The following is a 25,141-nucleotide window of genomic DNA, read 5'->3' as shown; positions in this document are numbered from 1 at the left end:
TACTTTTATGCAGTGTCGCTTAGGTGGTTACGTGCTAATATTGCACTTAACGTCATAAGAGATAGTTGGCTGCATAAACTCGGATATTTAATGCTGTTGTCCGGTCATGACCTGCCATCGAAAATTGAGGAATAAAGCCAGCGATAGCTGAAAAAACCTCACTCACTATTATTAGCTGAATATTTATCCTTAGAATTAAAATCGGGCCATGTCTATACCTAATCAATTCTGCCATCTGGTGAGTGACTCTTTCTTCGTGATCTTTGGAATGGGTCATGTCCATGTGTTGTAAGTCTTGGGGAGTTATAGAGTTGACATGGCCCACTTTTATTCTCAGGGGTTCATCTTTGCTGGGGAACAAGTTTCAAACCCAAGGATCTAGGTATCGTCTACTGTAGATCTTTTGAAATTTGTCCTCTCTATGTGTATGAGTCAGAAATCAGGTGCATCCTTCCTAAATTTTATCCTCTTCTTTTCTAGGTTTGCCACCTTGGAGAAGAATGGCCTCTTGCTTTACAATGGGCGCTTGAATGAGAAGCATGACTTCATTGCTGTAGAGATCATTGATGGACAAGTGCAGCTCAAATATTCCACAGGTATGTGGTACTGGCCACGTGGTCCCACTGCTGCACAATATAACCAGCTATCCACCGATTTTCAGCATATCGTCGGCTAAGTTTGGCTGCCAAATCTGACTGCATCTATAACAGGTCTATCTTTGGCCACTATGAGATTAGCCAGCCAGCGCTGAATATTGATTTGGCCATTCTTAGCAGCCAAAAATAAACTGGATATTCGATGCTGGTTTCCAGAATCATCCTGGCATTGAATATCCATCATCACCGCAGACCGCAGAAGTTAGCTGAGCTAACTCCCATGGTCTGAATATCATCCTAAAGAATGTAGAAGCTGGAAAATTGGGTGCTTTTTTAATATCTGCGGTAATATGCTTTAAAATGCTCTGATAGGTGTCTCTAATTGTGGCTTATTGAGTGTTTTGAACTATGTACATCACAAGCGTGTTAAATATTGTCTTTGGATAATTGGTCATTTTAGTGGGTGTAATTTACATGACTCATTGCATGCATGCTGTGAAATGAAACTGAAGCAGGCTCTGTTTTTTCACTTTACTACTACTACTACAAATCATTTCTATAGCGCTACCAGTCGTACGCAGCACTTCACAATTGAACATGAAGAAAAGACAGTCCCTGCTCAAAAGAGCTTACAATATAAATTGTCCTTTCTGCCCAGAGGTGACTCTTTTTTCCCCTGCTTTCTAGGTGAGTCAACCACCGTAGTGACCCCTTACCTTCCAGGAGGCGTTAGTGATGGCGAGTGGCACACAGTACAGCTTCAGTATTACAACAAGGTAGGCACCACCTTCTCCCATGCCTCAATGCTCTTTTACTACTACTATTACTACTTATCATTTCTATAGCGCTACTAGATGTACGCAGCACTGTACACTTGAACACGAAGAAACAGTCCCTGCTCAACAGAGCTTACAATCTAATTAGGACAGACAAACAGGACAAATAAGAGATAAAGGAATGTTAAAGTGAGGATAATAAAATAAGGGTTCTGAACAAGTGAATAAGGGTTAGGAGTTAAAAGCGGCATCAAAAAGGTGGGCTTTTAGCCTAGATTTAAAGAGAGCCAGAGATGGAGCTTGACGTACCAGCTCAGGAACTCTACTCCAGGCATATGGTGCAGCAAGATAAAAGGAATGGAGTCTGAAGTTAGCGGTGGAGGAGAAGGGTGCAGATAAGAGAGATTTACCCAGTGAATGGAGTTCCCTGGGAGGAATGTAGGGAGAGATGAGAGTGGAGAGGTACTGAGGAGCTGCAGAGTGAATGCACTTATAGGTCAATAAGAGGAGTTTGAGCTATATGCAGAAATGGATATGGAGCCAGTGAAGTGAATTTAGTTCTTTTCAGAACTAAACCCTTTTGCTACACTTTCCTCTCTGTCGAACTGCATACTGATTTCCATAAATTATATATAAAAACAAATGAAATAAGTATTCAGAAGTTTTTATTTTAATAAAAAATTTATTAGGAGATAAATACCAAAGTACTTGTAAGGAGATGATACTTCTGTATACAAGTCAGACATTATTACGTGGAGGGGCATAATCGAACGGGGCGCCCAAGTTTTCATGAGTGCGTCCTCGCAGGATGGCCCCGTGAAGGGGCAAGGAAACCCGTATTATCTTAACAAGATGGGCGTCCATCTTTCGTTTCGATAATACGGTCGGGGACACCCAAATCTCAACATTTAGGTTGACCTTAGAGATGGTCGTCCCTGATTTTCGGCCATAATAGAAACCGAGGACGCCTATCTCAAAAACAACCAAATCCAAGCCCTATGGTCATGGGAGGAGCCAGAATTCGTAGTGCACTGGTCCCCCTGACATGCCAGGACACCAACCGGGCACCCTAGGGGGCACTGCAGTGGACCACAAATTGCTCCCAGGTGCATAGCTCCCTTACCTTGGGTGCTGAGCCCCCCAAATCCCACTCCCCACAACTGTACACCACTACCATAGCCCTAAGGGGTGAAGGGGGCACCTATATGTGGGTACAGTGGGTTTGGGGTGGGTTTTGGAGGGCTCACATTTACCACCACAAGTGTAACAGATAGGGGGGGATGAGCCTGGGTCCGCCTGCCTGAAGTGCTCTGCACCCACTAAAACTGCTCCAGGGTCCTGCATACTGCTGTTATGGAGCTGGGTGTGACATTTGAGGCTGGCAAAACATTTTTTTAAAGTTTTTTTTTTTAGGGTGGGAGGGGGTTGTTGACCACTGGGGGAGTAAGGGGAGGTCATCCCCGATTCCCTCCGGTGGTCATTTGGTCAGTTCGGGCACCTTTTTGAGGCTTGGTCGCAAGAAAAAATGGACCAAGTAAAGTCGGCCAAGTGCTCATCAGGGACACCCTTCTTGTTTCCATTATTGGCCGAGGACGCCCATCTCTTAATCATGCCCCATTCCCGCCTTCACTACGGTGCCAACACGCCCCCGTGAACTTCGGTCATCCCCACGACGGAAAGCAGTTGAGGGTGCCGAAAATCGGTTTTCGATTTTGCCGATTTGGGGAACCTGAGAGAAGGACGCCCATCTCCTGATTTGGGTCGGAAGATGGGTGCCCTTCTGTTTCGAAAATAAGCCTGATAGTCTCATGTCATGTGCCTCGTTTTCTGTCTGATATTTTCTTGTGTTTTGGGTTCCCTACCTGCGATCAGTGAATGAGTTTACTTTATTTATTAGAGGTATGTTAGAGGTTAACACAGGAAGGGACATTTTGCAACAGGTCACCTGACTTGGAGAAGTAGCGAAGTGGTTAGTGCATTGGCCTTGAGGCCCTTTTACAAAAGCGCGTATGGACCTATGCACATCCAGTGCATGCCAAATCGGCATTTCTGTCCAGCTACCGAGTGCCCCAGGTGATAATCCTGAACTTGGCATGCGCCGAAAACACACGGTAGAAAATATTTACTCCATGGATGGTACCTGTACACATTTATGCAGAAATTTCCCAATTTATTTTTCGGCACATATCCATGTGCTTTATATAAAGTAGCCCCCTCATACTATAAACTTGCATGCCCAACTTGACACTTGGGGCCAGATTCTATAAACAGTGCTCAAGATTAGCGCTGGAAAAAATTGATGCTAAGCGTTATTCTGTCAAGATGCTGATGGAATACACATCTGCTACTTTTTGATATATTCCATTGGTGAATATTAACAAATCATTTTTTAAAATATGGTTGTCCTTGCTATAGCGTGTTATTTAAAAAAAAAAAAAAACAACTCGGTGACAACCAATTGGAGGAATTACAGGTGAGTCTGAACTTCACAGGATTGAAAAAGTTTGTTGTGGCATTCAAAGTATCTGTTGATTGATTTGGGTTATCAAGAGCACCATGAATCGACCAACTGATACTTAACATTTTTGAGTCCTGGTGGACTTCCGACTCACCTCTTGTTGATGGTCACCACTGTCCTTGTTTCTTCACAGTCACAAACGACCATGCAACTGTTTTCTTGTACAACGTTCCTGTGAACTCTCCATCACTAAATATGTGCATTTCGTTGCAATCTAGTTGCAATTTATTGGTTTTCTTTACTGTTGTTATGATGCCAAGTGCTGAGAGCAGAGTCCTGTTGGCGTTTGAGGGAAAAGATGCACAAGAAATTTGATTAAAAATTAACTGTATTCCGAGAACTGCTACAGAGCTTAAAGCAGGCTCATTTGTTAGGTACAGTCTATATTTCCTTCAAGATGAGTCACTGTGAGTCAACATTCACTACTGCATCTTCATGACCTGCTCAAGATAGTCACCTAAATAACTGGATTCTATATCCATGTTCTTATTTTCTTTCTACCTGTTGGATGTTCAGTGTTAGGCAATCACAACCTCATCATGGTGCTTATGCTCCAGAGGTTTGTCATTGCCTTCTGAAACCCACAACAGCTGGTCTTGTCTTTGCCTTGTGGTCCTCTATCCAGGTACCAGCCAGGCCTGGTTCTGCTTATTTAAGACTTTCCAAGTGCAGGCTCTTTCAGTCCTGTTTTTCCGGGATGTGGTCCATTGCTGTCAACTAAAAAAGGAGAGAAATTAATCTTCATTATTTGGGAAATTGGGGCCAGAATAGGCTTCCTAGTGTGTGTGGGGTTTGTAGAATCTTTGGTAGCTGGTGGTGGCATTTTTCTAATCTGAGTGTAAAGGGAAAAACTCTGAAATGTTGAGTTTCATTGGATGGCACACTTTCTGCAGTTTGCTTGAATAACATATTTCGTCTCTCAAACTAAACTCCTGAATGTTAAAAAAAAAGAGGACAAAGTAGGGTATCAAAAGAGAAGTATTTCGTTACCATTCAAATCTACGAGTAAAACTCCGGGAATGCCTCTCTGTATTGACCCCTAGTTATGATGTAGAAACATTGTCTTTATATCCTTTCCTGACAACACTTTAGTTTGTATCCTTTTCTCAGATGTACCTTGTCCGTCTTCCAAATTTAGAGGACTGAGGTTGCGTGTAGGTTAATGTCTGACTTCTTTTTCAGCCCAAGATTGGATCCATGGGGGTGGCACAAGGACCCTCGAAGGAGAAGGTTGCAATCCTAGCCTTGGATGACTGTGACATGTCTGTAGCCTTGCAATATAGCAGCCAGATTGGGAATTACACGTGTGCAGCAGAGGGTGTGCAATCTAGCTCCAAGAAGTGAGTGCTTGCTAAAGTTGTACTGCATATCGGGCCTGAAATGAAAAAGGATTTTCCTTATTGTGTACCTATGGGAACATCCCTGGACATGCAAATGTATGGAGATATACAAAGACAGAGAGAGGGGTCAGCAAAGTGGAACTACTTACATAGTAACATAATAAATGATGGCAGATAAAGACCTGAATGGTCCATCCAGTCTGCCCAACAAGATAAACTCATTTTACATGCTATGTGATACTTTATACCCAAGTTTGATTTGTCCTTGACATTCTCAGGGCACAGACCGTAGAAGTCTGCCCAGCACTGTTCTTGTACTAAAAGTTCTGAAGCTAACGTCAAAACCCGTTAAAATTGACACTCCAGCCCATCCATATCTATCTAGGCGCAGACCGTAGAAGTCCACCCAGCACTGGTTTTACTCTCCAATTACCGGCGTCACCACTCAATCTCCGCTAAGATTCTTGTAGAAATGTACTGATCACTGGAGATAAAAGTTATATTTGAACTGGATTGACAAACCGTGAAAAGGTCAAGGGTCAAATCAGTTCAGGAAACAGTTTAAAAGGAAAAGGAAATGAATTTCCTTAAATCAGTGAATCTGCATTAGATTGGTGTTTGAACAGGTTCCTTGGATTTGAGAGATGGAGAGATCTGAGGTGAATTTGCATCAGGCCTAGTCAGCTGTTTCCTGCAATCCGAACACTTTTTGCACAGTAGATTGTGAAAATCTGAACATTCTGTTGAACTGGAACCAGGGACAAAACTCCCTCTGGTTAGTGTCTGGCTTCACATTTTCAGCACATCTCTACTGACACGTATATCTTTTAACCACCTTTACTTAGAAAGGACCATAATTTATTCTAATTTTGGCCCACTTTTTTTGTTTTAATTAGTGCTAGCAGACATACTGAATTGTGAACCTGAGGTTATTTTAGTCATGGCAGAGGGAATTTCAGAAAAGAAGCTCTTTCATTTCTCTCTTGTTTTTCCTCAGCTGCTAATTGCCATTTTCTTTGCCCTTCACACATAGGCGATTTTTCATAAAATTACCCTCCGTGTGTATTTGGAAGTTGAACACAATATAGAAAAGATACCATCATAGCACACAAAAAAGAAATCAAAATAATCAAACACAAAAAAGAAATCAAAATAATCAAGCCTATAGCACAGATGATAAAGTCACAGCCTTTATTTTTAAAGCTCATGAAAACTGAGAGATCTGAGAAATCAAAGCTATGTCTGAATATAAGCAAACATTATGTTCTTGAACTTATACTGCCTATATATCTCAATCCCAATTTTACAAAGCTGGGATATATGCATCTAAAACTGAAAAATGTGCAGTTGACAAGGGGCATGTTCTGGGTGGGCGTAAAAAACTAATGTGCCTCCCCATTTCAGGATTAGAATGCACATCTATATCCTGACAGATTGATATCAAGATTTACACCTGCTAGTAGGGCAGTTCCAAATGAGCAGTGCCTGCACTACAGAGATTAGGGGAGGTCACCTCTTAATTCCCCAGTAGTTGATATTCCCCTTCCCCCGAGATGTGAAACTGGCTTAGGGATCTCAGACTCTGTGACAGCTTCAGAAAAATAAACTGTTATTTTTACAGTGGCTGACATAGATGTTTATACATGTGTATGTTGGTAATTCAGAACATACATGTATATATGCCGTACTGAACATGATATTGTAGATGTTTACAGTTCTAAAATGGACACTCCTGCTGGATTATTTTAGAACTGGCTTGCGTTGGCGGATCCTGTCCTAAAATCTTTGCAGCTATTCCGACCTGGGGATCTCAGTTCTGATTTGTACACCTTTCTAAAAATTACTCAAAACACATTAATTTGATATAATACAATGAGTACAATAGATTGACTAAGAGAAAAATGGTTAAAACATAAAAAAATGTCAAAAGATATCAAAGCTATTAACATAAATCTCCAAAACATGGCAGGTATAGCTTACAATTACATACATCCAGGGGCGGCCCTACCATTAGGCCCAGCTTGGGCCTCAGGCGGCACTCTTCGGAGGCGGCCTCACCCCTCACCCTTCCTTCCACAACCATCTCCCTCGAACTTACATTTTCTTTTCTTGTTTTTAAAAGATGGCAGCGACAGCAGCGATTCCCATAGGCTGCCCTGCTGCCAGTCCTTGCCCCTTCTCTCTACTGCAGCCCACCTCTCTGATGTAACTTCCTGTTTCCTTGGAGGCAGGCCTCAGTAGAGAGAAAGGGCTGGGCCTCGTGGCAGGGCAGCCCTTGGGAATCGCTGCTACCGCTGTAGCCTCTGCCTTTTGAAAAACAAGAAAAGGTAAATTCAGGGAAGGGGGTTGGAGAAGGAAGGGGGGGGGGGAGATGTCAGATCATGGTGGGGGGGGGGGGGGCGGCAGAGGAGGAGCTGGTGCGGCAGTCAGGTGGCAGATTATCTTGGGCCACCCCTGCATTCATCCCTATATATAAATTAAGTCAAAAATCAAAAGAATTAATCACAGGTATTTGTTCATGTCAAAAAGCATTTTTTTTCAAATAATGATGAACCCAAAATACTAGGAGAGTAGAAACTTTGGAAAGTTTATGGATTTCCCTCACATGATTAAATTGATTTTTAAATTTTTTAATGTGGTTGATGGACACTTAAGTACATACATAAGTAATGCCACACTGGGAAAAGACCAAGGGTCCATCGAGCCCAGCATCCTGTCCCCGACAGCGGCCAATCCAGGCCAAGGGCACCTGGCGAGCTTCCCAAACGTACAAACATTCTATACATGTTATTCCTGGAATTGTGGATTTTTCCCAAGTCCATTTAGTAGTGGTTTATGGACTTGTCCTTTAGGAAACCGTCTAACCCCTTTTTAAACTCTGCCAAGCTAACCGCCTTCACCACGTTCTCTGGCAATGAATTCCAGAGTTTAATTATGCGTTGGGTGAAGAAAACTTTTCTCAGATTTGTTTTAAATTTACGGGTCCTTTTACTAAGCTGCAGTAAGAAGTGACCTTAGCTCACTGCACCACAGGATTTCCTCATGCTAAGGCCATTTTTACTGTAGCCAAAAAATGGTTGATTTTCCATTTTCCATTAACACACAGCAATTACCAAAAATGAGTGTGTCAGCTCTTATACCACCACCCATTTTGTAGGCAGTAAGGGCTGAAATGCTAATCCCACATTAATCAGTTAACGCTCGGTAATGTGGCCATGCTAACTGATTCGTGCTGTCACGCCCCCTCTGAGAAAAAGAAAGAAAAATTTTGTAGGGCATGGTTTGCATGTGCACATTGAGCTTTTACCACAGGACACCTCAGTGCATCCTCCAGTAAGTGCGCACTCATGCTCAGCGCAGTTTAGTAAAAGGAGCCCAAAGTGACCCCCTGATGTTTTGAGGCTACATGGATTGTCAATAAATGACTTCTTCATTGAATGTAGCTCTGTGAACCATAGGTTTGGTTCATAAAACTGAGGGTCTTCTCCCTTCACTCTTATTTTACGTTAAGAACATAGCATAAGAACATATGAGTAGCCATACTTGGCAGACCAATGGTCCATTTAGCCAAGTATCCTGCTTCCAACAGTGGCCAATCCAGATCACAAGTACCTGGCAGAAACCCAATTAGTAGCAACATTCCATGAGAAATCCCAAAGAGTAGCAACATTCCATGCAGAACCCCAAAGAGTAGCAACATTCCATGCTACCAATCCCAGGGCAAGCAGTGGCTTCCCCCATGTCCATCTCAATAACAGACTACGGACCTTTTCTCCAGTAACGTCCAAACCTTTTTTGAACCCAGATACTCTAACTGCCATTACCACATCCTCCGTCAATTAGTTCCAGAGCTTAACTATTCTTTGTGTGAAATAACATGCAGTGATCAACGCATGCTTCAAAAAGCAATGGGTTACTTGCTACTAATGCAGACACCTGAGGAAGACACACTTTTATGATATTTTCTTCCAGGTCCCTGGATTTAACAGGTCCTCTACTCCTTGGAGGAGTTCCTAACCTGCCTGAGAACTTCCCAGTGGCACACAAGGAATTCGTGGGATGTATGAGAAACCTGTATGTTGACAGTAAGCGGATTGATCTAGCGGCATACATTGCAAACAATGGAACTTCTGCAGGTAATGTGAGCAGGCCATGTTAGGAGTCAACTCAACCAGCTTTTTTTCTTCTGTCTACACCATTTTTGAACATTTTTTGCAAATCTTTTTTATACCTGTGGTAGAAAATGTTTGAAAAGTGAGAACACAGCCAATAGATCTGATATGAATATGTTTCCTGCTCTTCATGGCATTTTAATCTTTGTGAAAAGATATGAGCAATAAACAGTTGGAAAGTTAAGATATTGTCATGAGCCTTTTGGGATGTAAAACAAAGTTAAGCTTCATTAAGTCAGTTGAACTCTAATACTTTTACACATGTTGATTTGCGCTTTCCTAACACCTGGATTTCTACTGCTTGTAGGTTGCCATGCAAAACATTCATTTTGTGATTCAAGTCCTTGTAAGAATGGTGGCTCCTGCTCAGTCACATGGGGGTCCTTCACATGTGAGTGCCCCCTGGGGTTTGGAGGCAAGGACTGCAGGCATGGTGAGTATCCCCCTGATTTTCAGCCGGTGGCGGTTCTGACCCCAGATATTCAATGCTGGATTGTATCCGCCGTCCGCCATTGAATATCGGGTTTCAGTGTTAGCCATGGCAACTTAAACGGCTAAGTGAATACTGCCCACTTTATTCTTCAGCTGTGGTCTAGCACAGGAAGTGAACACATGAAACTTCGGGGCATAGGCCAGTTCATGTCTTAAAATACCTCTTTGCTTATTCTTTGCCTCTAGCGATGCACCATCCTCACCGTTTGCAGGGCAACAGCATCCTTTCCTGGGACTTCAAGAATGAGTTGAAAATCTCCCTCCCTTGGTTTCTGGGGCTTGCATTTAGGACCCGAAGGCCAGAAGGTGTCCTGCTGCAGGTCCATGCTGGCCAGTATACTACCATACTGTGTCAGGTACTAAACAATCAAGACCTCACTAGAAAAAGATGATTCCTTACTTCCCCCTTTGTTCTTCATACTTATGTCAATCAAAAATATCTGGGGGAAGAGAGGGGTTTGGACTATTGAGGACACCCAGAGGCATCTTCATAGCAAAAAATCTGGTAATTCAGTCAGTGACATCCTTTTGCAAGAGTAAAACCAAAAAATTCTTTTAGACTTCACATGTGAATGTGAACCCCCTGATATTTAAACATCAGAGTCAGCATTGACTGCAAATCTAACCGTAGTGTTTACATTTTTACTTGGATAATCAGTGCTGGATTGTATTCAAATACAGGTGACAAATATCTGTGATATAACTGTCCCAACACTATCCCGACTCCTGGATCACTTCATGACTGTCCCAACACTATCTTCACTCCTGGACTATATGAACACAATCCCCATTCCTGGACTGTCCCAACACCAACCCCACTCCTAGATCACTTCATGACTGTCCCAACACCATCTTCACTCCTGGAATATATGAACACAAACCACACTCCTGGACTGTTCCAACACTAACCCCATTCCTGGACTGTCCAAACACTATCTCCACTTCTGGACTGTCCCAACACTATCCCACTCCTGGCCTGTCCCAACACCATCTCTACTCCTGGACTGTCCCAACACTATCTCCACTCCTGGATAACTCCTGGACTGTCCCAACACTATCCCACTCCTGGACAGCTGCAATACTATCCCCACGCCTGGATAACTCCTGGACTGTCCCAACTCTAACCCCAATCCTGGACTGTCCAAACACTATCTCCACTCCTGGACTGTCCCAACACTATCTTGCTCCTGGGCTGTCTCAACACTATCCCACTCGTGAACTGTCCCAACACTATCCTGCTCCTGGGCTGTCTCAACACTATCCCACTCGTGGACTGTCCCGACACTATCTCCACTCCTGGACTGTCCCAACACTATCCCCCGCTCCTGGGCTGTCCCGACACTATCCCACTCCTGGACTGTCCCAACACTATCCCACTACTGGACTGTCCCGACACTATCTCCACTCCTGGACTGTCCCAACACTATCCTGCTCCTGGGCTGTCTCAACACTATCTCCACTCCTGGATAACTCCTGGACTGTCCCAACACTATCTCCACTCCTGGACTGTCCCAACACTATCCTGCTCCTGGGCTGTCCCAACACTATCCTGCTCCTGGGCTGTCTCAACACTATCCCACTCGTGGACTGTCCCGACACTATCTCCACTCCTGGACTGTCCCAACACTATCCCCCGCTCCTGGGCTGTCCCGACACTATCCCACTCCTGGACTGTCCCAACACTATCCCACTACTGGACTGTCCCGACACTATCTCCACTCCTGGACTGTCCCAACACTATCCTGCTCCTGGGCTGTCTCAACACTATCTCCACTCCTGGATAACTCCTGGACTGTCCCAACACTATCCCACTACTGGACTGTCCCGACACTATCTCCACTCCTGGACTGTCCCAACACTATCCTGCTCCTGGGCTGTCTCAACACTATCTCCACTCCTGGATAACTCCTGGACTGTCCCAACACTATCTCCACTCCTGGACTGTCCCAACACTATCCCACTCCTGAACTTTCCCAACACTATCCCACTCCTGGACAGCTGCAATACTATCCTGGACTGTCCCAACACTATCCCCACTCCTGGACGGCTCCTGGACTGTCCCACTCCTGGACAGAAGTGGCTCCTATCCAGGTAAGAGCCAGTTGCAGGGTCCACCACTAATTTTCATAAGCAACATCTGGATAATGCAGTTGGCTCTTATCTGGATAGGAGCCATTTCCGTCTGTCTAAAGGCTGCTTCATGTTGACCCCTGACATTCTTGTAGATTTATGAAGCCAGCTCTGGAACTAGCTGTTGTGGTGTCCAGTGTACAACCACGCAAAACAGCAGCGCGGAGCCCCTCCAGCTAATACAGCCTGCCCTCGTTCCAGTCCTGCCTAACACTGTACAGTTTGTCCCCCTTGCAGGATTGGCTTATAGGAAAGAGCAGTGTCTTGGGTTGTGTTTCACTTTTCTCATTTGCTGCTTCCACTTTCTGCAGCTGGTCTCTGGCCTGGTCTCCTTCTCTGTGAACAGAGGTACCAGTCGCACCACGAAGCTTCTCCTAGACCAGATGCTCGTGAATGATGGGAAGTGGCACGACCTCCAGCTAGAACTGCGTGATGTTCACAGTGGCCGTGAAACACGTTATGTCATCACCATCAGTTTGGACTTTGGGACCTACCAGGTCTGTGCTAACATAGGCAGGATGGTGTTCACCCATTTGATTTTTTAACTACTTGAATTTTTAAGAGAAGGAACCTTGGACAATGAAATGGAATAATCAAAAATCCAATTTAGTTTTACCCCAGTACACTTCAGACTTGCATTTTAATTCAGGACTAAAGTCTTTTTCATTTGAACTAAAAACTCTTAGATATCATTTGCTTAGCTCATAGTAACATAGTAAAATAGCACCAGACATTCAAAAGGATTTAACCAGTAAGCTCTTGCCCAGTTAAACCCCTCTGAGTTGGCCATTTTCAGCTGCCACTGCATATTGCCTGTGACCAGCCAGGCATTGTCGTCTCAGGGCAGAGTCGGCATTTAACCGGTTACCAGTGATATTCAGTCCACTAACAGGTTAACTATAGCTGTCCTAACTTTAAGCGTTGAGTTAGCTTTGTACTGGTTTGAATATTGGCCAGTTCACAGTTAACTTCCAGGTGACCACATGTACTTGGATATTCAATCCTGGATCCTGGATATGGCCAGGCATTGACTAACGGCTTAAAAAATGCTGACTATTAACCCCATAGTAAATGACAAGCTGGCCAGAGTTGTACCTGATTCTCTGTGCCGTTTACACCCTTCTACGCCCTGTTTAAAGTGCTAAAGGTTATATAAGTTTCACTTTGATTCTATCTTCTTTCAATTTAGGAATCCTCTATGTTTATCCCACAGCTTGTTGAATTTGGTCATTCTTTTTGTCCCCACCGCTTTCACCGAGAGGACATTCCAGTCCCTCACCACCCTCTCTGTAAAAAAGTATTTCCTGATGTTCCTTGCAAGTCTACCACCCTGAAACTTCAATTCATGTCCTCTAGTTGTACCCCCTCCCCATCTTGAGTTATTAAAAGTAGACCAGGAAGTGTAGAATGGAGAAATAATGTGCCAGAATCTGTTTGTGCATACCTGGTGGTAGGAGAGGGGGCTACAGGGATCATTGGGTCGTTAAGAATGCTGGAAATGTTTTAGGAGCCAGTTTTTTCTCATCCACTCTCCTTTGTAGGACACAGTGGTTGTTGGGAATGAACTGCATGGCCTGAAGGTGAAACATCTCCATGTCGGAGGAATTCTGGGATCTGGGAAGGTGCAGAACGGTTTGGAGGGCTGTGTACAGGTCAGAAGCCCAGGTCACGGCTTAGGATGCAACTTAACAATGTTTAGTCCTTTATGGGGGTAACTTTGTAAAGCATGTTTTACATATGGAAAATGACTGTTTTAAATCTGCATAGGTATATATGAATGTACAAATATTTTGACACCCACCAGTCAGGACTTAACAAACATCTGGGTTTTCTAGCCCATTATAAATCATCAAACTGTACTTCTTTTATTTATTTACTAGCAGTTAAGCCTGTTAAAACGGGCGAGTATTGGTATGTTTTTAACTCCCTCCCTCCCTCCCAGCTCCAAGGCCCCATTCCCTCCCCCCTCCCCTCCCAGCTGCAAGGCCCCCAGCCCTCCCTCCTTCCCTGCCAGCTCCAAGGCCCCCCTCCTCCCAGCTCCAAGGCCCCCTCCGTCCCTCCCTCCCAGCTCCAAGGCCCCTGTCCCTCCCCCCTCCCCTCCCCTCCCCTCCCAGTTCCAAGGCCCCCTGCCCTCCCTCCCAGTTCCAAGGGCCCCCCTCCGTCCCTCCCTCCCAGCCAGCTCCAAGGCCCCCCTCTGTCCATCCCTCCCAGCTCCGAGGCCCCCCTCCTTCTGACCTCCCATGTCCAGCATCCTCCCTGCTTCCCGCCCAGCTCCAAGGCCCCTCCCTCCCAGGTCCAAGGCCCACCCTCCTCCCAGCCAACTCCAAGGCTCCCCTCCGTCCATCCCTCCCAGCTTCAAGGCCCCCCTCCTTCTAAGACCTCACATGTCCAGCATTTCTCCTGCCCTCCCCCCCCCAAGGTTGCTGCCGCTCCTCCCTCCCCGAGGTTGCCGCTGCCCCCCCTCCACCCGGGCACACTCTCGTCTCCATTAATCTTACAGCGCAGAAACTGCAGCAGGCAGATCGCCTCCCATCGGCCTTCCTTCCCTGCCTGTGTCCCGCCCTCGTGTGATGTAACGTCAGCTAGGGCAGGACACAGGCAGGGAAGGAAGGCCGATGGGAGCTGATCTGCCTGCTTTGGTTTCGGCGCTGTAAGTTCAATGGAGATGAGAGGGCCCATCCCGGGTGGGGGGGGGGGGGGAGAGCGGTAGCGGCGACCTTGGGGGGGAGCTGTAGCGACCTTGGTGGTTCCCTCCTTAGCGCAGTTTCCCTCTCTGTTCCGTCATCACGTCTTGACGCGGGGGCGGGACAGAGAGGGAAGTCTCTACTGCGCATTTGCAAGTGAGTCAGTCACTTGCCATTTATATGTTTGATTGGGATTTATTAACTACTTTTATGAAGAGATTCATCCAAGGTGGTATACAGCTTTATCACCCTCTTATCAGCCATCCACCTCTCCTGGTCTCTCACCCACCCAACTCTCCTTGTTTCTCTCCCAACCCACCCCACCCTCTTCCTTGTCAACATTTTCTCATTTTTGATCTGATTAGCTTTCAAAGGTACCCTTCTTCAGATCAAAAATGAGAAAATGTTGACAAGTATTAGAATATATAAGTGAAACACAAAAGCATTGCAATGACAAGAAAAGAAAAGAAGATGATACCTTTCTAGGTTTTATCTTATTTACATTTGTTACCTAGTTCATTCTAGAATGACGTTCCTTGGGGAAGCAATTTGTAAGTGGTAATAGTTCAAGGAACAAAGGCGCCTAGACGCAGTGGCGTACCAAGGGGGGGGGGGGGCGGTCCGCCCCGGGTGCCAGTGGGTGGGGGGTGCTCCGCTCCCGCCGCCTCCCGTGGCCGTTCCCGCGGTGCCGCACATTTAAAAAACCGTCGAAGCAGCGTCAGCAGCGCCTCGTGCCCTGCTGTAAAAAAAAAAATAAATCAAATCTCCTTCCCCTCCTCGTCTTGACGTCGACGCGGGCCTTCCAATCAATTTGATTGGAAGGCCCGAGTCGACGTCAAGACGAGGAGAAGGAAGGAGATTTGATTTTTTTTTTTACAAGCAGGGCACGAGGCGCTGCCTGCGACGCTGCTTCGCCGGTTTTATTGGGACTGAGGTGGGGAAGGAGAGGGGCGAAAGGGACTCGGGTGGGGGTGTTCAGAGGGGAGAAGGGGACTGGGGTGGGGATCTCAGAGGGGAGAAGGGGAGGGGAGAAGGGGACTGGGGTGGGGGTGTTCAGAGGGGAGAAGGGGACTGGGGTGGGGATCTCAGACAGGGGAGGGGGAGGGGAGAAGGGGACTGGGGTGGGGATCTCAGAGGGGAGAAGGGGAGGGGAGAAGGGGACTGGGGTGGGGGTGTTCAGACGGGAAAAGGGGAGGGGAGAAGGGGACTGGGGTGGGGAGAAGGGGACGGGTGGGGGTCTCAGACGGGGGAAGGGGAGGGGAGAAGGGGACTGGGGTGGGGGTGTTCAGAGGGGAGAAGGGGACTGGGGTGGGGGTCTCAGACAGGGGAGGGGAGAAGGGGACTGGGGTGGGGGTGTTCAGAGGGGAAAAGGGGAGGGGAGAAAGGGACTGGGGTGGGGAGAAGGGGACTGGGGTGGGGGTGTTCAGAGGGGAGAAGGGGGCTGGAACTGGGGGCTGAAAAAAGGGGCAGAGAGAGAGAGGGGACAGATCCTAGATGGAAGGGGGAGCGAGAGGGAGGGCAGACCCTGGATGGATGGGAGAGGGAGGGCAAATGGTGGATTGAAGGGGCAGAGAGAAAGGGCAGGCAGTGGATGGAAGGGACTGCAGAGAGGGCAGACACTGGATGGCAGAGAGAGAGAGAGAGTGAAGACAGATGCTGGATGGAAGGAAGACGGTGAAAAGAAGATGAGGAAAGCAGAAACCAGAGACAACAAACTGTAAATAAAATATATTTTTTTATTTTTTTTGCTTTAGGATAAAGTATTGTAGATGTGTTAAATGTTTATAATAGAACATGTAAATAAGGTAATCTTTTTATTGGACTAATTTTAATACATTTTGACTAACTTTCGGAGAACAAAACCCCCTTCCTCAGGTCAGGATAGGATAGGATACTGTAACAGCACTATACTGTACTGACCCTAGGACGGAGGTTTTGGCCTCTGAAAGCTAAATATATTAGTCCAATAAAATGGTATTATTTTACTTTCTATATTTGTTTTATTTCTATTTGTTAATTTGTAAAGTGGTGATTGGTACTTGTTAGGGTTTTTTTTTTCAAATTTACATCTGCTGTCTTTATATTTTGCACAGTACTAGGGGACAGTTTCTGTTTCTGTGGTGTTGCATTGTATGCAGAGTCTGGCATTGGGGGTTCAGTTTAATTTTTGTCTAAATAGAAAGTTTATGATTACTTATTCTATAGTGGATTAGGGTATATCTGTGTTTGTGAAAAGACATGGCTTTCAGTTGGCATTGACTGTGCAGGATCTACGATCTGTACTATTCTGTCTGGTTTCGTTTTACAATAGGTGAATTGATGTTCTAGTGCTCACTGTAGTGTTTAAGATGCTTTCCTTTTCCTTGTGTGACTCGTAGAAATGACTGCTTATGGTATGGTAGAATTGCTCTATAGGTCCTGAGTGTTTTGTATTCTCGGCATGCCTAGTACTGGATTTGGGGGGGGGGGGGTGTTAAAAAATGACCGGCCCCGGGTGTCAACTACCCTAGGTACGCCACTGCCTAGACGGGGCATAAAGGATAGTAAGACCCATAAGATGGGAAACAGGAATTCTATACCTGTAATTACATGAGTAATTGTTTTTCTAGACTAGTAGAAGCGGCGTAGCAAGGGTGGGGCGGTGGGGGCGGTCCGCCCCGGGTGCACGCTGCTGGAGGGTGCAGAGAGTAGCTGTGTGCCTGTCGGCTCTGCTGGTTCCCTGCTCCCTCTGCCCCGGAACAGGTTACTTCCTGTTCCGGGGCAGAGGGAGCAGGGAGCAAGTGGAGCCGACAGTCGCACGGCTGCTCTCTGCACCCTCCAGCAGCCAAGAATGCACCCAGGGTGGGGGGGGGGGCTTGATGCGCCGGGGAGGGGGGTGTCATTGCGCCAGGGGTGTGTGTTGTGCTGCACCCTGGGGGGATGGACGCCGCTGCACCCCGGGGGGGGGGGGGGTGCGCAGCCAACCTAGGATCGCCACTGAATAGTAGCATGTCCACAGTTATGAGTCTACCATTATGCGCAAGCACTTACGTTAACTCAGTGACTAGGCTAAATTCTTGGGTCCAGCTGGTGTTAGGTGCATAACTGACAGTACTCTATAACCTGAGTGCATAAGTGCAGGGCATACCACTGACCTGGCTGTGCCCCTCTCGAGTCCATTCCCTCCTCGCATCTGTGCTCAATTTATAGAATACTGACTAAGGGGTAGATACACTAAAACCATCGCTAAAGCCCTTCCCTTACCTATTCCTTAGCGAATTGGTAAGCAACAGGAATGCATCAAGGAAATCGCATGCAAATGAGCTGGTCACTGCTAGCTCATTTGCATGAGATTTCTTTCCAAGCCAGTCGGTCAACTGAGCATGTGCAGAGCAGCCAAGCATTATGCTGGCTGCTCTGCGCCTGCCAAGGACGTCTTTTATGAGCGTCCTTCACTGAAAGAAAAAAAAGTCATTGCATAATCGGGAGGGAGATGAAAGGGCTACGAGGAGGCTCCCGATGTTGCTGGCAGCTATCGGTGGCTTCTGCTCCAGCCGCCTTGCTCCTTTCTGTGTGCCCTGGGGTGTTAGGAGCACGTCCGATGCCCCTCTTCCAGGTCTCTCTCAGTCGATAGCTGGTGTCACTGGTGTCAGCTAAACGCGCTGTGATTGGCTGAGAGAGACCTGGAGGAGGGGCATAATTGAAAGAGATGTCCAATAGTTTTTTGATTTGGACGTCCTCGGCACTAGAAGGACACCCATCACAAAAAAATCTGGGGGAAAAACGTCCAAGTGCTTGTCAGGGACGTCCTTTTTTTTTTTGGTTTTGTGAAGGACGTCCATGTTAGGCACTTTAGAAGGACGGCCCTGATGAGCACTTGGCCGTGGCTAGGCAGTGAAGGACGTCCATAAAGGACGTCCCTGATGAGCACTTGGACGGTTTTTTTCCCGATTTTTTTTGTGTTAAATTTATAGAAGTTTTTAGAGGCGAATAAATCCTGCGCAGCCCCAACGAGAGGTACAGACCTCCCGTTAGATTTTCCACGGGTAGGCAATCGGAAAATGGTAGTGCATCTCATTACAATACAATTTATACACATTATAATACTAATTTGCTCACCTGCATTCTGTTTTCGTTAGCTGCTACCGTGATAGGAAAATGCCCTTTTGTGCATATCCTGGTTTACTAAATTTTTTTTTTTGTTTTGTTACATTTGTACCCTGCACTTTCCCACTCATGGCAGGCTCAATGCGGCTTACATGGGGCAATGGAGGGTTAAGTGACTTGCCCAGAGTCACAAGGAGCTGCCTGTGCTGGGAATCGAACTGAGTTCCTCAGGACCAAAGTCCACCACCCTAACCACTAGGCCACTCCTCCACTTGCACATTAAACTGGCTAGAACCAGTTTAAAACCCACGTTAATGGCTCGTTAAGTTTAGTGCATCTGGCCCTAAGAGCAGTTACACTTGTAACTGCAAATTAGTGCTAATTAATGTCAATTAACACCTGTCATGGCCAAGTATTGGTTGTTAATGCCATTTAGCAGATACTTTACCAGTTATGTGGTGGGTATAACTGGCAATATTCTATGATTTGTGCGTGCAACTTTGCAGGCTAAGGGGTCCTTTTACCAAGCTGTGGGTAAAAGGGCCCTGCGCTAGCGGCGGGGGCCATTTTTCCTGCACGCCAAGGCCCTTTTAACCACAGTAGGTCAAAAGCCCCCAGTCACACCTGGCCATGCGGTAAGAGATCTCTTGTCTTGTATTTTAGTCCTTTGCAATTTGGGTAATGGAGATTCGGGTAAAACCGTGATGAACTGGTACTATTTCTGATTGGGAGATTGATTAGGTCAATCATGTAACCTGGGACTTCACCGTAGATAATCTTATGGACTAAGGTGCAGATTTTGAAAGAGATACATTCTCTGATAGGAAGCCACTAATTATTGGCACTAATTAGCTTGTTATTTAATTAAATTGCATGTGCAAATCAGGTGTGAGCCCAAATTTGTACATGCAATTGTTGGTGACTTTTCTAGAATTAGGGAGTTAGCCCACCTCATCCCAGTGTGTAACTCTGGGTGACCTATACAGATTTCTACACCTAGAGTACACACACATTTTCACAGTGTGTAAATCTGTGCAATGCTGGGATGTATTCGAGCAGCCTGTTTGAAAATTGACTTAAAATGGATGTATTTTTGAGGATTTTATTGGTGTTGTGCTTGTTTGATAGGTAGAGGGTGTTTATTTTCAGAAAATCTAACACCAGCAGATCTAAGTAAGGTTTGGTGAGAATGGAAAGCAGAGCTGAGAATGAAGGAGTTTTCTGGGAATGGTACCGTGGCTCGGAATGAATGGGAATATGCTGACCCTGCGTTTTAAGCATCTCCTCGAGCTCCTATTTCTGAAATCCCTACATTTTCTCTCTCAGCTCTGATTCCTTTTTTTATTCACTGAGTTTACCGTCTGCCTGCCTCTCGTTTTGCAGGGAATACGACTGGGTGAGACACCGACCGGGATTACCTTACCAAAGCCCAGCAGTTCTCTGAATGCTGAGGCAGGCTGCAGTTTGGCAAATGCCTGCGACTCTAGTTCCTGTCCGCCCAACAGTTCCTGCAGAGATCAGTGGCAGAGCTATTCCTGCGCCTGCCAGCCAGGTACCGAAACAGGCACATTCCTAAACAGCGCCCTCGCGTCTCTTCTTGACTTCATTTTCATCTTTATTGACATGATGGCCTTGCACTCTATATTCTGTCTCCTCTCCTCTCTTCCTTCTTTGCTTCTCTTTTCTCATGTTCCTTCCTATTTTTGTATTTTTTTTCCATGCTGGCATCTTCTCCTGCCTCTTTTCTGTGTTGGTGCTGTGAACATTTTTAACCACATTTTCACATATTGTAAGAGTTCACAGTGAACAATAAAAGGACCCTTTTATTAAAGTTTAGGGAGCACTAATGGACGTTGGAACACACCAAGTGCCACATAGCCCATAGGCCATGCAGTATTTAGCATGTGCTAATTCCATTAGTCTGCACTAAATAAATTCCCCAGAGTTAGTTAAAAGAAAACCAGCAAGATAATTAAGTAGGGGATGAATCTATCACAAGGCAAATGATGCTGAATATTCAGGACTAATTAATTCCATTCCTTGAATGGCCTGAGAGTTGATTGTAGAACTCTAATTTGCTACCAGTTTTACTGAAATGTTTCTGTGTATTTTTTATGACTTTATTGATTTGAATTTAACTCACTTTTTTCAGCGGTAGTTCAAGTTGAGTGACATTCAGATATACTAGGTATTTCCCTGTCCCCTGAGGGTTTGCAGTAGAGAGTTGCACAGGAATAGGGTTAGCGGGAATCCTACGGTCCCCATGGGACTCTTGCAGGGATCCCCTTCAGGTCCACAGGACTCCTGTGGGGATGGACCCAGGTCCTATGGGGTTCCTGCAGCAGTGTAGTGCCAGCCCAGCCCTTGTGCCATGGCAAATATAATAACACTAAAAAATGTATGGATATGGTTGATAGCATTGAAATCCCCATGAGCACTGAGATGGGAAGTTATCAACATGGGTTACTGATAAGTTGAGTTATTTTACCACAAGATGGGTTCTGTTAGCAAAGGAGATGGGCGGGGATGGAGGAGATTACTTGCAGGGACGGGCAAGGAGTCCCTGTACAACTCCCTAGTTTGCAGTCTAAGGGGGCAATTCCATAACTGAGCACCTCAAAGTATGTACAACAGTGCCGTGCACTGTGTGTGAAGATGCCATTATAAAATGACTAGTGTACAGTTACGCCAGGTCAGTGTTAACACGTAATTGTTTCATGATCTGCTTGCACGTAGTATTTTCTAAGTTAACATGCGTAACCTGGAGATTCACCCGTGCTCAGGCCCCCTAGCAGTTATGCGTTAATGCATCTCTGCACTATCTTATTGATTAGAACGTAGTGCAAATATGCACGTAAGTGCAAATAATCTCAGCACTTATGGACATATGGCACTCGTAACTACCTGCACAGTTATAGAAATTGTCCTTCACATTTGTGCTAGGGATTGGGCAGTCAGGAACTGTTCGATTTGTCTAGTTTCCTATGTTGTTTAGGAGAATTTTGATTTTGTTAAGGGGATTCTCTTGCATTTGTGTCATCACACGAAATGACACAAAATAAAAAATATTTGTCCCCCTTCCCACAGCCTCCCCAGGATCCAAGCCCCCCCCCTCCCGTGGCCATCACTTTGAACCCCCTCCCTGTGAGACCTCCCCTACTTCCTATAGGCACCTTCCCCCAGGCATATTTCAATGACTTGGGGGCAGGAATCATGCTCATTTGCTCCTTCCCATGGCTACAGCCACTTTGAATATGGCAGCCATGACCTTTCACCCTAGTCTCACCTAGGGTGAAAGGTCATGGCCACTATATTGGATGCTGGCGCGGCCAGGGTCAAGATGGTCATTGGTCCTGCCCCAACATTCTTTGGATATGATCTCAGTCTTTCAAATTTACCACTGTTTCCCATCGTAATACTTGAATTATGCCAAAGAGAGTCTCCCTCTTCAGTTCTGAGGATACAACACATACAGGCAACACATCAAGGTACCCTTGGAAGTTCATTTCTGTGAATATTTGCGTATCTTTCTGCCAACTCTTCTTGGTTTCTGCATTTCTTGATACTTGAGGACCTTTCCCAGTATGGCACTACTTATGTACTTATGTACTTCTGTAAAAACACCTTTCATTGTGTTAGAAAATGAAACAAAAAACAACACCAATGTGGGCTTTTGTTTGTTTGTTTTCTTCCATTTCAAACTGATTAAATTCTGGCACCACTGACATTTAATAATCCCCATGACCGTTTTCTATGCGCCTCTTCCTCTGACTCCCACTTCTCCCCCTTTCCTTCTCTGAGGGGCTCTGAGGTGCGATGACCCCCACTTGCACTGGTCTTGCAGGGTCACAACTGGTGCCATTTTGAAAATGGAACTCAAAGGAAAAGGGGGAAATGGTAAGCGGTATTTGGGATAGATAGGGGAGACTGAGGAAGCCCCTAGGGATGTGTGGTATTTTTAGTTTTTAAATATTTGCAGCACTGGGGGGTTTTGATAGAGGAGGGACCCTTCCTTGCCTTTCTTTTTAAATTGTTTTTCTTTTCACTTTAGTTTTCATTTCGCTTCTAATGAATGAAACAAACCGACAAAAGCATCAAACAAAATGAAAAACAGATAACAAAATGTGGAAGAAATGTCTTCCATTTGCATGCAGGGATAAAGAACTAAAACATGCTTCTTAATTTCTCTGTTAGTTGTTAAGTACACTATCTTTATTCTTTGGAATATCAGGGTTATTTCTCTTCTTTATGGCATTAATCTTTTCAGCTGTATTTTTCCAGCTCTCTCTCTCTGTCTCGCTGTCTCATTCTAAGCGGGTACTTGTGTGTTCCTCTCTAGGACACTATGGGGAGAAGTGCACAGATGTTTGTCAGCTAAATCCCTGTAAAAACAAGTCAGTATGTCGTCGGAAACCAGAGTCCCTGCGTGGGTACGTGTGCGACTGTGGAGAGAACTATTTTGGACAGTACTGTGAACACAGGTGAGATTCACACAGCTGTTCTATTCAAGCTGGAAAGTGAGGGCTGGATATTCAAAAGATGGAGGCATCTAACTTTGAGAGCTATGCTACTAAATTGGCCTTTTTGAAAATGTACTAGGGCTAAGTAACAAAATTTGCACTCACAGTTTCACTAAGTTATAGTGACCAAAGATAGACCTGCTATTTATGTGGGGCTATCTGGCCATTAAACTTAGCTAATGACCAGGATAGCCGCTAAGGACTAGATTCTATATATCAAGCCTAAAAAATCGGCACCTCAATGAAATATGCTTAGGACTATTCTATATAATACGAATAAGCCTCAATTTCTGTGTGGTTTATAGAATATGCCAAGTGCCCAACTGTGTGACTAAATTTAGTCATGGGCAGTTATGCCAAGTAAAACTTGGTGTAAATCCTGTCGCCTAAATTAAGCGCGGACCGGATGTATTCTATAACAGACACATAGATTTTAGAAGTGCCATGACCCCATGGCCATGCCCCCTTTTCAACTATGTGACTTAGAATTTATTTACTTATTTATTGGGATTTATTAACTGCCTTTATGAAGAGATTCACCCAAGGTGGTATACAGTAGGTACAGTTTAACATAAAACTTACAATTTTGTTAACAGCATAACAATAGCAAAATAACCAAGAATAAACTAAATACAATAATTCATTTCCAGAGAATGTGGTAAAGGTGGTTAGCTTAGCGGAGTTTAAAAAAGGTTTGGACGGCTTCCTAAAGGAAAAGTCCATAGACCATTATTAAATGGACTTGGGGAAAATCTGCTATTTCTGGGATAAACAGTATAAAATGTTTTGTACTTTTTTGGGATCTTGCCAGGTATTTGTGACCTGGATTGGCCACTGTTGTAAACAGGATGCTAGGCTGGATGGACCTTTGGTCTTTCCCAGTATGGCAATACTTATGTACAATAAATGCGGTAAACTTGAAAACAATAAATTGAAACCTAACAATAGAACTACCGTGAAAAAGTATCAAAAATATATACATTTAACAGCATTGGAATTCAATACCAGAGATATAATACAATGTTAGCATAATTCAACTAACATAGATATGATGCTAAAGATTTTCTACAATACGGCTTACTATATAGCTGAGGGGCCAAGTGCAGAAAAAAGATGGGAACAAGATGCGTGGTACAGATTCAATTGGGATAATTTGATAGCTGGCTAAACTCAAGGCAAGTTCTTTGTATAGTTAAGCAAAAGAAAAGGAACTGATCTAAGTTACAATGTGTGTAGCAATCTAGTCCTAGTGTAGAATGGTGCAGGCTTGGGAGAAGAGCAATTTACGTGCATCACGTTACTGAATACGCATATACTGTAAATTCTAATTAATGCCAATTAGTGTCAGTAATTGCTTAAGTAACAATTATCGGCATTGATTGGCGGGTTAAGTAATTAAGTTGCACACGCAAATTGAGAATACTACTGGATTTGTGCAAGCAACTTAGGTCGCGCTGTATAGAATCCGGGGAGGTGGGGGGGGGGGTGGTAAGCGCGCTATCTCACGCTGAATATAAAGGCAAGAAAAGCACCAAGGGTTGTTCAAGCATAAGAAAGTTAAGAATCCTTTATTAGACCCGAAACGGGCTGTGTTTCGGCCACAGAGCACCTGTGTCAGGGGTCAATAGAATCTTGTATGTAAATTGATGGGCCAAGGGCCCATTAAATCAGCAAACTGATATCAGCAAACTGATATCAACTAGATCCTGTCATAAATGTAGGCAATCTCATTGCTCTTCCCCTGTATATGTTAAGCAAAGTTTTTGTACATTGCTATGATGTCAGTCGGTGACTTTGCTTAACATATATGGAAATTATTAGAATTTA

General features: G+C 45.1%; 1 protein-coding gene across 1 annotated transcript in view; it reads left to right on the top strand.

Annotated features, from left to right (window-relative positions):
* Nucleotides 1-25,141, top strand: part of CELSR3 (cadherin EGF LAG seven-pass G-type receptor 3) — a 192,911-nt gene that overhangs the window by 119,429 nt on the left and 48,341 nt on the right. The window contains exons 4-13 of the mRNA XM_030206760.1: nt 481-596; nt 1,284-1,372; nt 5,073-5,230; nt 9,203-9,366; nt 9,710-9,835; nt 10,081-10,250; nt 12,336-12,521; nt 13,566-13,676; nt 20,178-20,346; nt 23,134-23,275. Coding sequence (XP_030062620.1) covers nt 481-596; nt 1,284-1,372; nt 5,073-5,230; nt 9,203-9,366; nt 9,710-9,835; nt 10,081-10,250; nt 12,336-12,521; nt 13,566-13,676; nt 20,178-20,346; nt 23,134-23,275 — 1,431 coding nt within the window. The remainder of the gene's footprint in view (nt 1-480; nt 597-1,283; nt 1,373-5,072; nt 5,231-9,202; nt 9,367-9,709; nt 9,836-10,080; nt 10,251-12,335; nt 12,522-13,565; nt 13,677-20,177; nt 20,347-23,133; nt 23,276-25,141) is intronic.

The sequence above is a fragment of the Microcaecilia unicolor genome, chromosome 6 (assembly GCF_901765095.1).
Source record: "Microcaecilia unicolor chromosome 6, aMicUni1.1, whole genome shotgun sequence".
Classification (NCBI taxonomy): Eukaryota; Metazoa; Chordata; class Amphibia; order Gymnophiona; family Siphonopidae; genus Microcaecilia; species Microcaecilia unicolor.
This window is presented reverse-complemented; position numbering and strand designations above follow the sequence as displayed.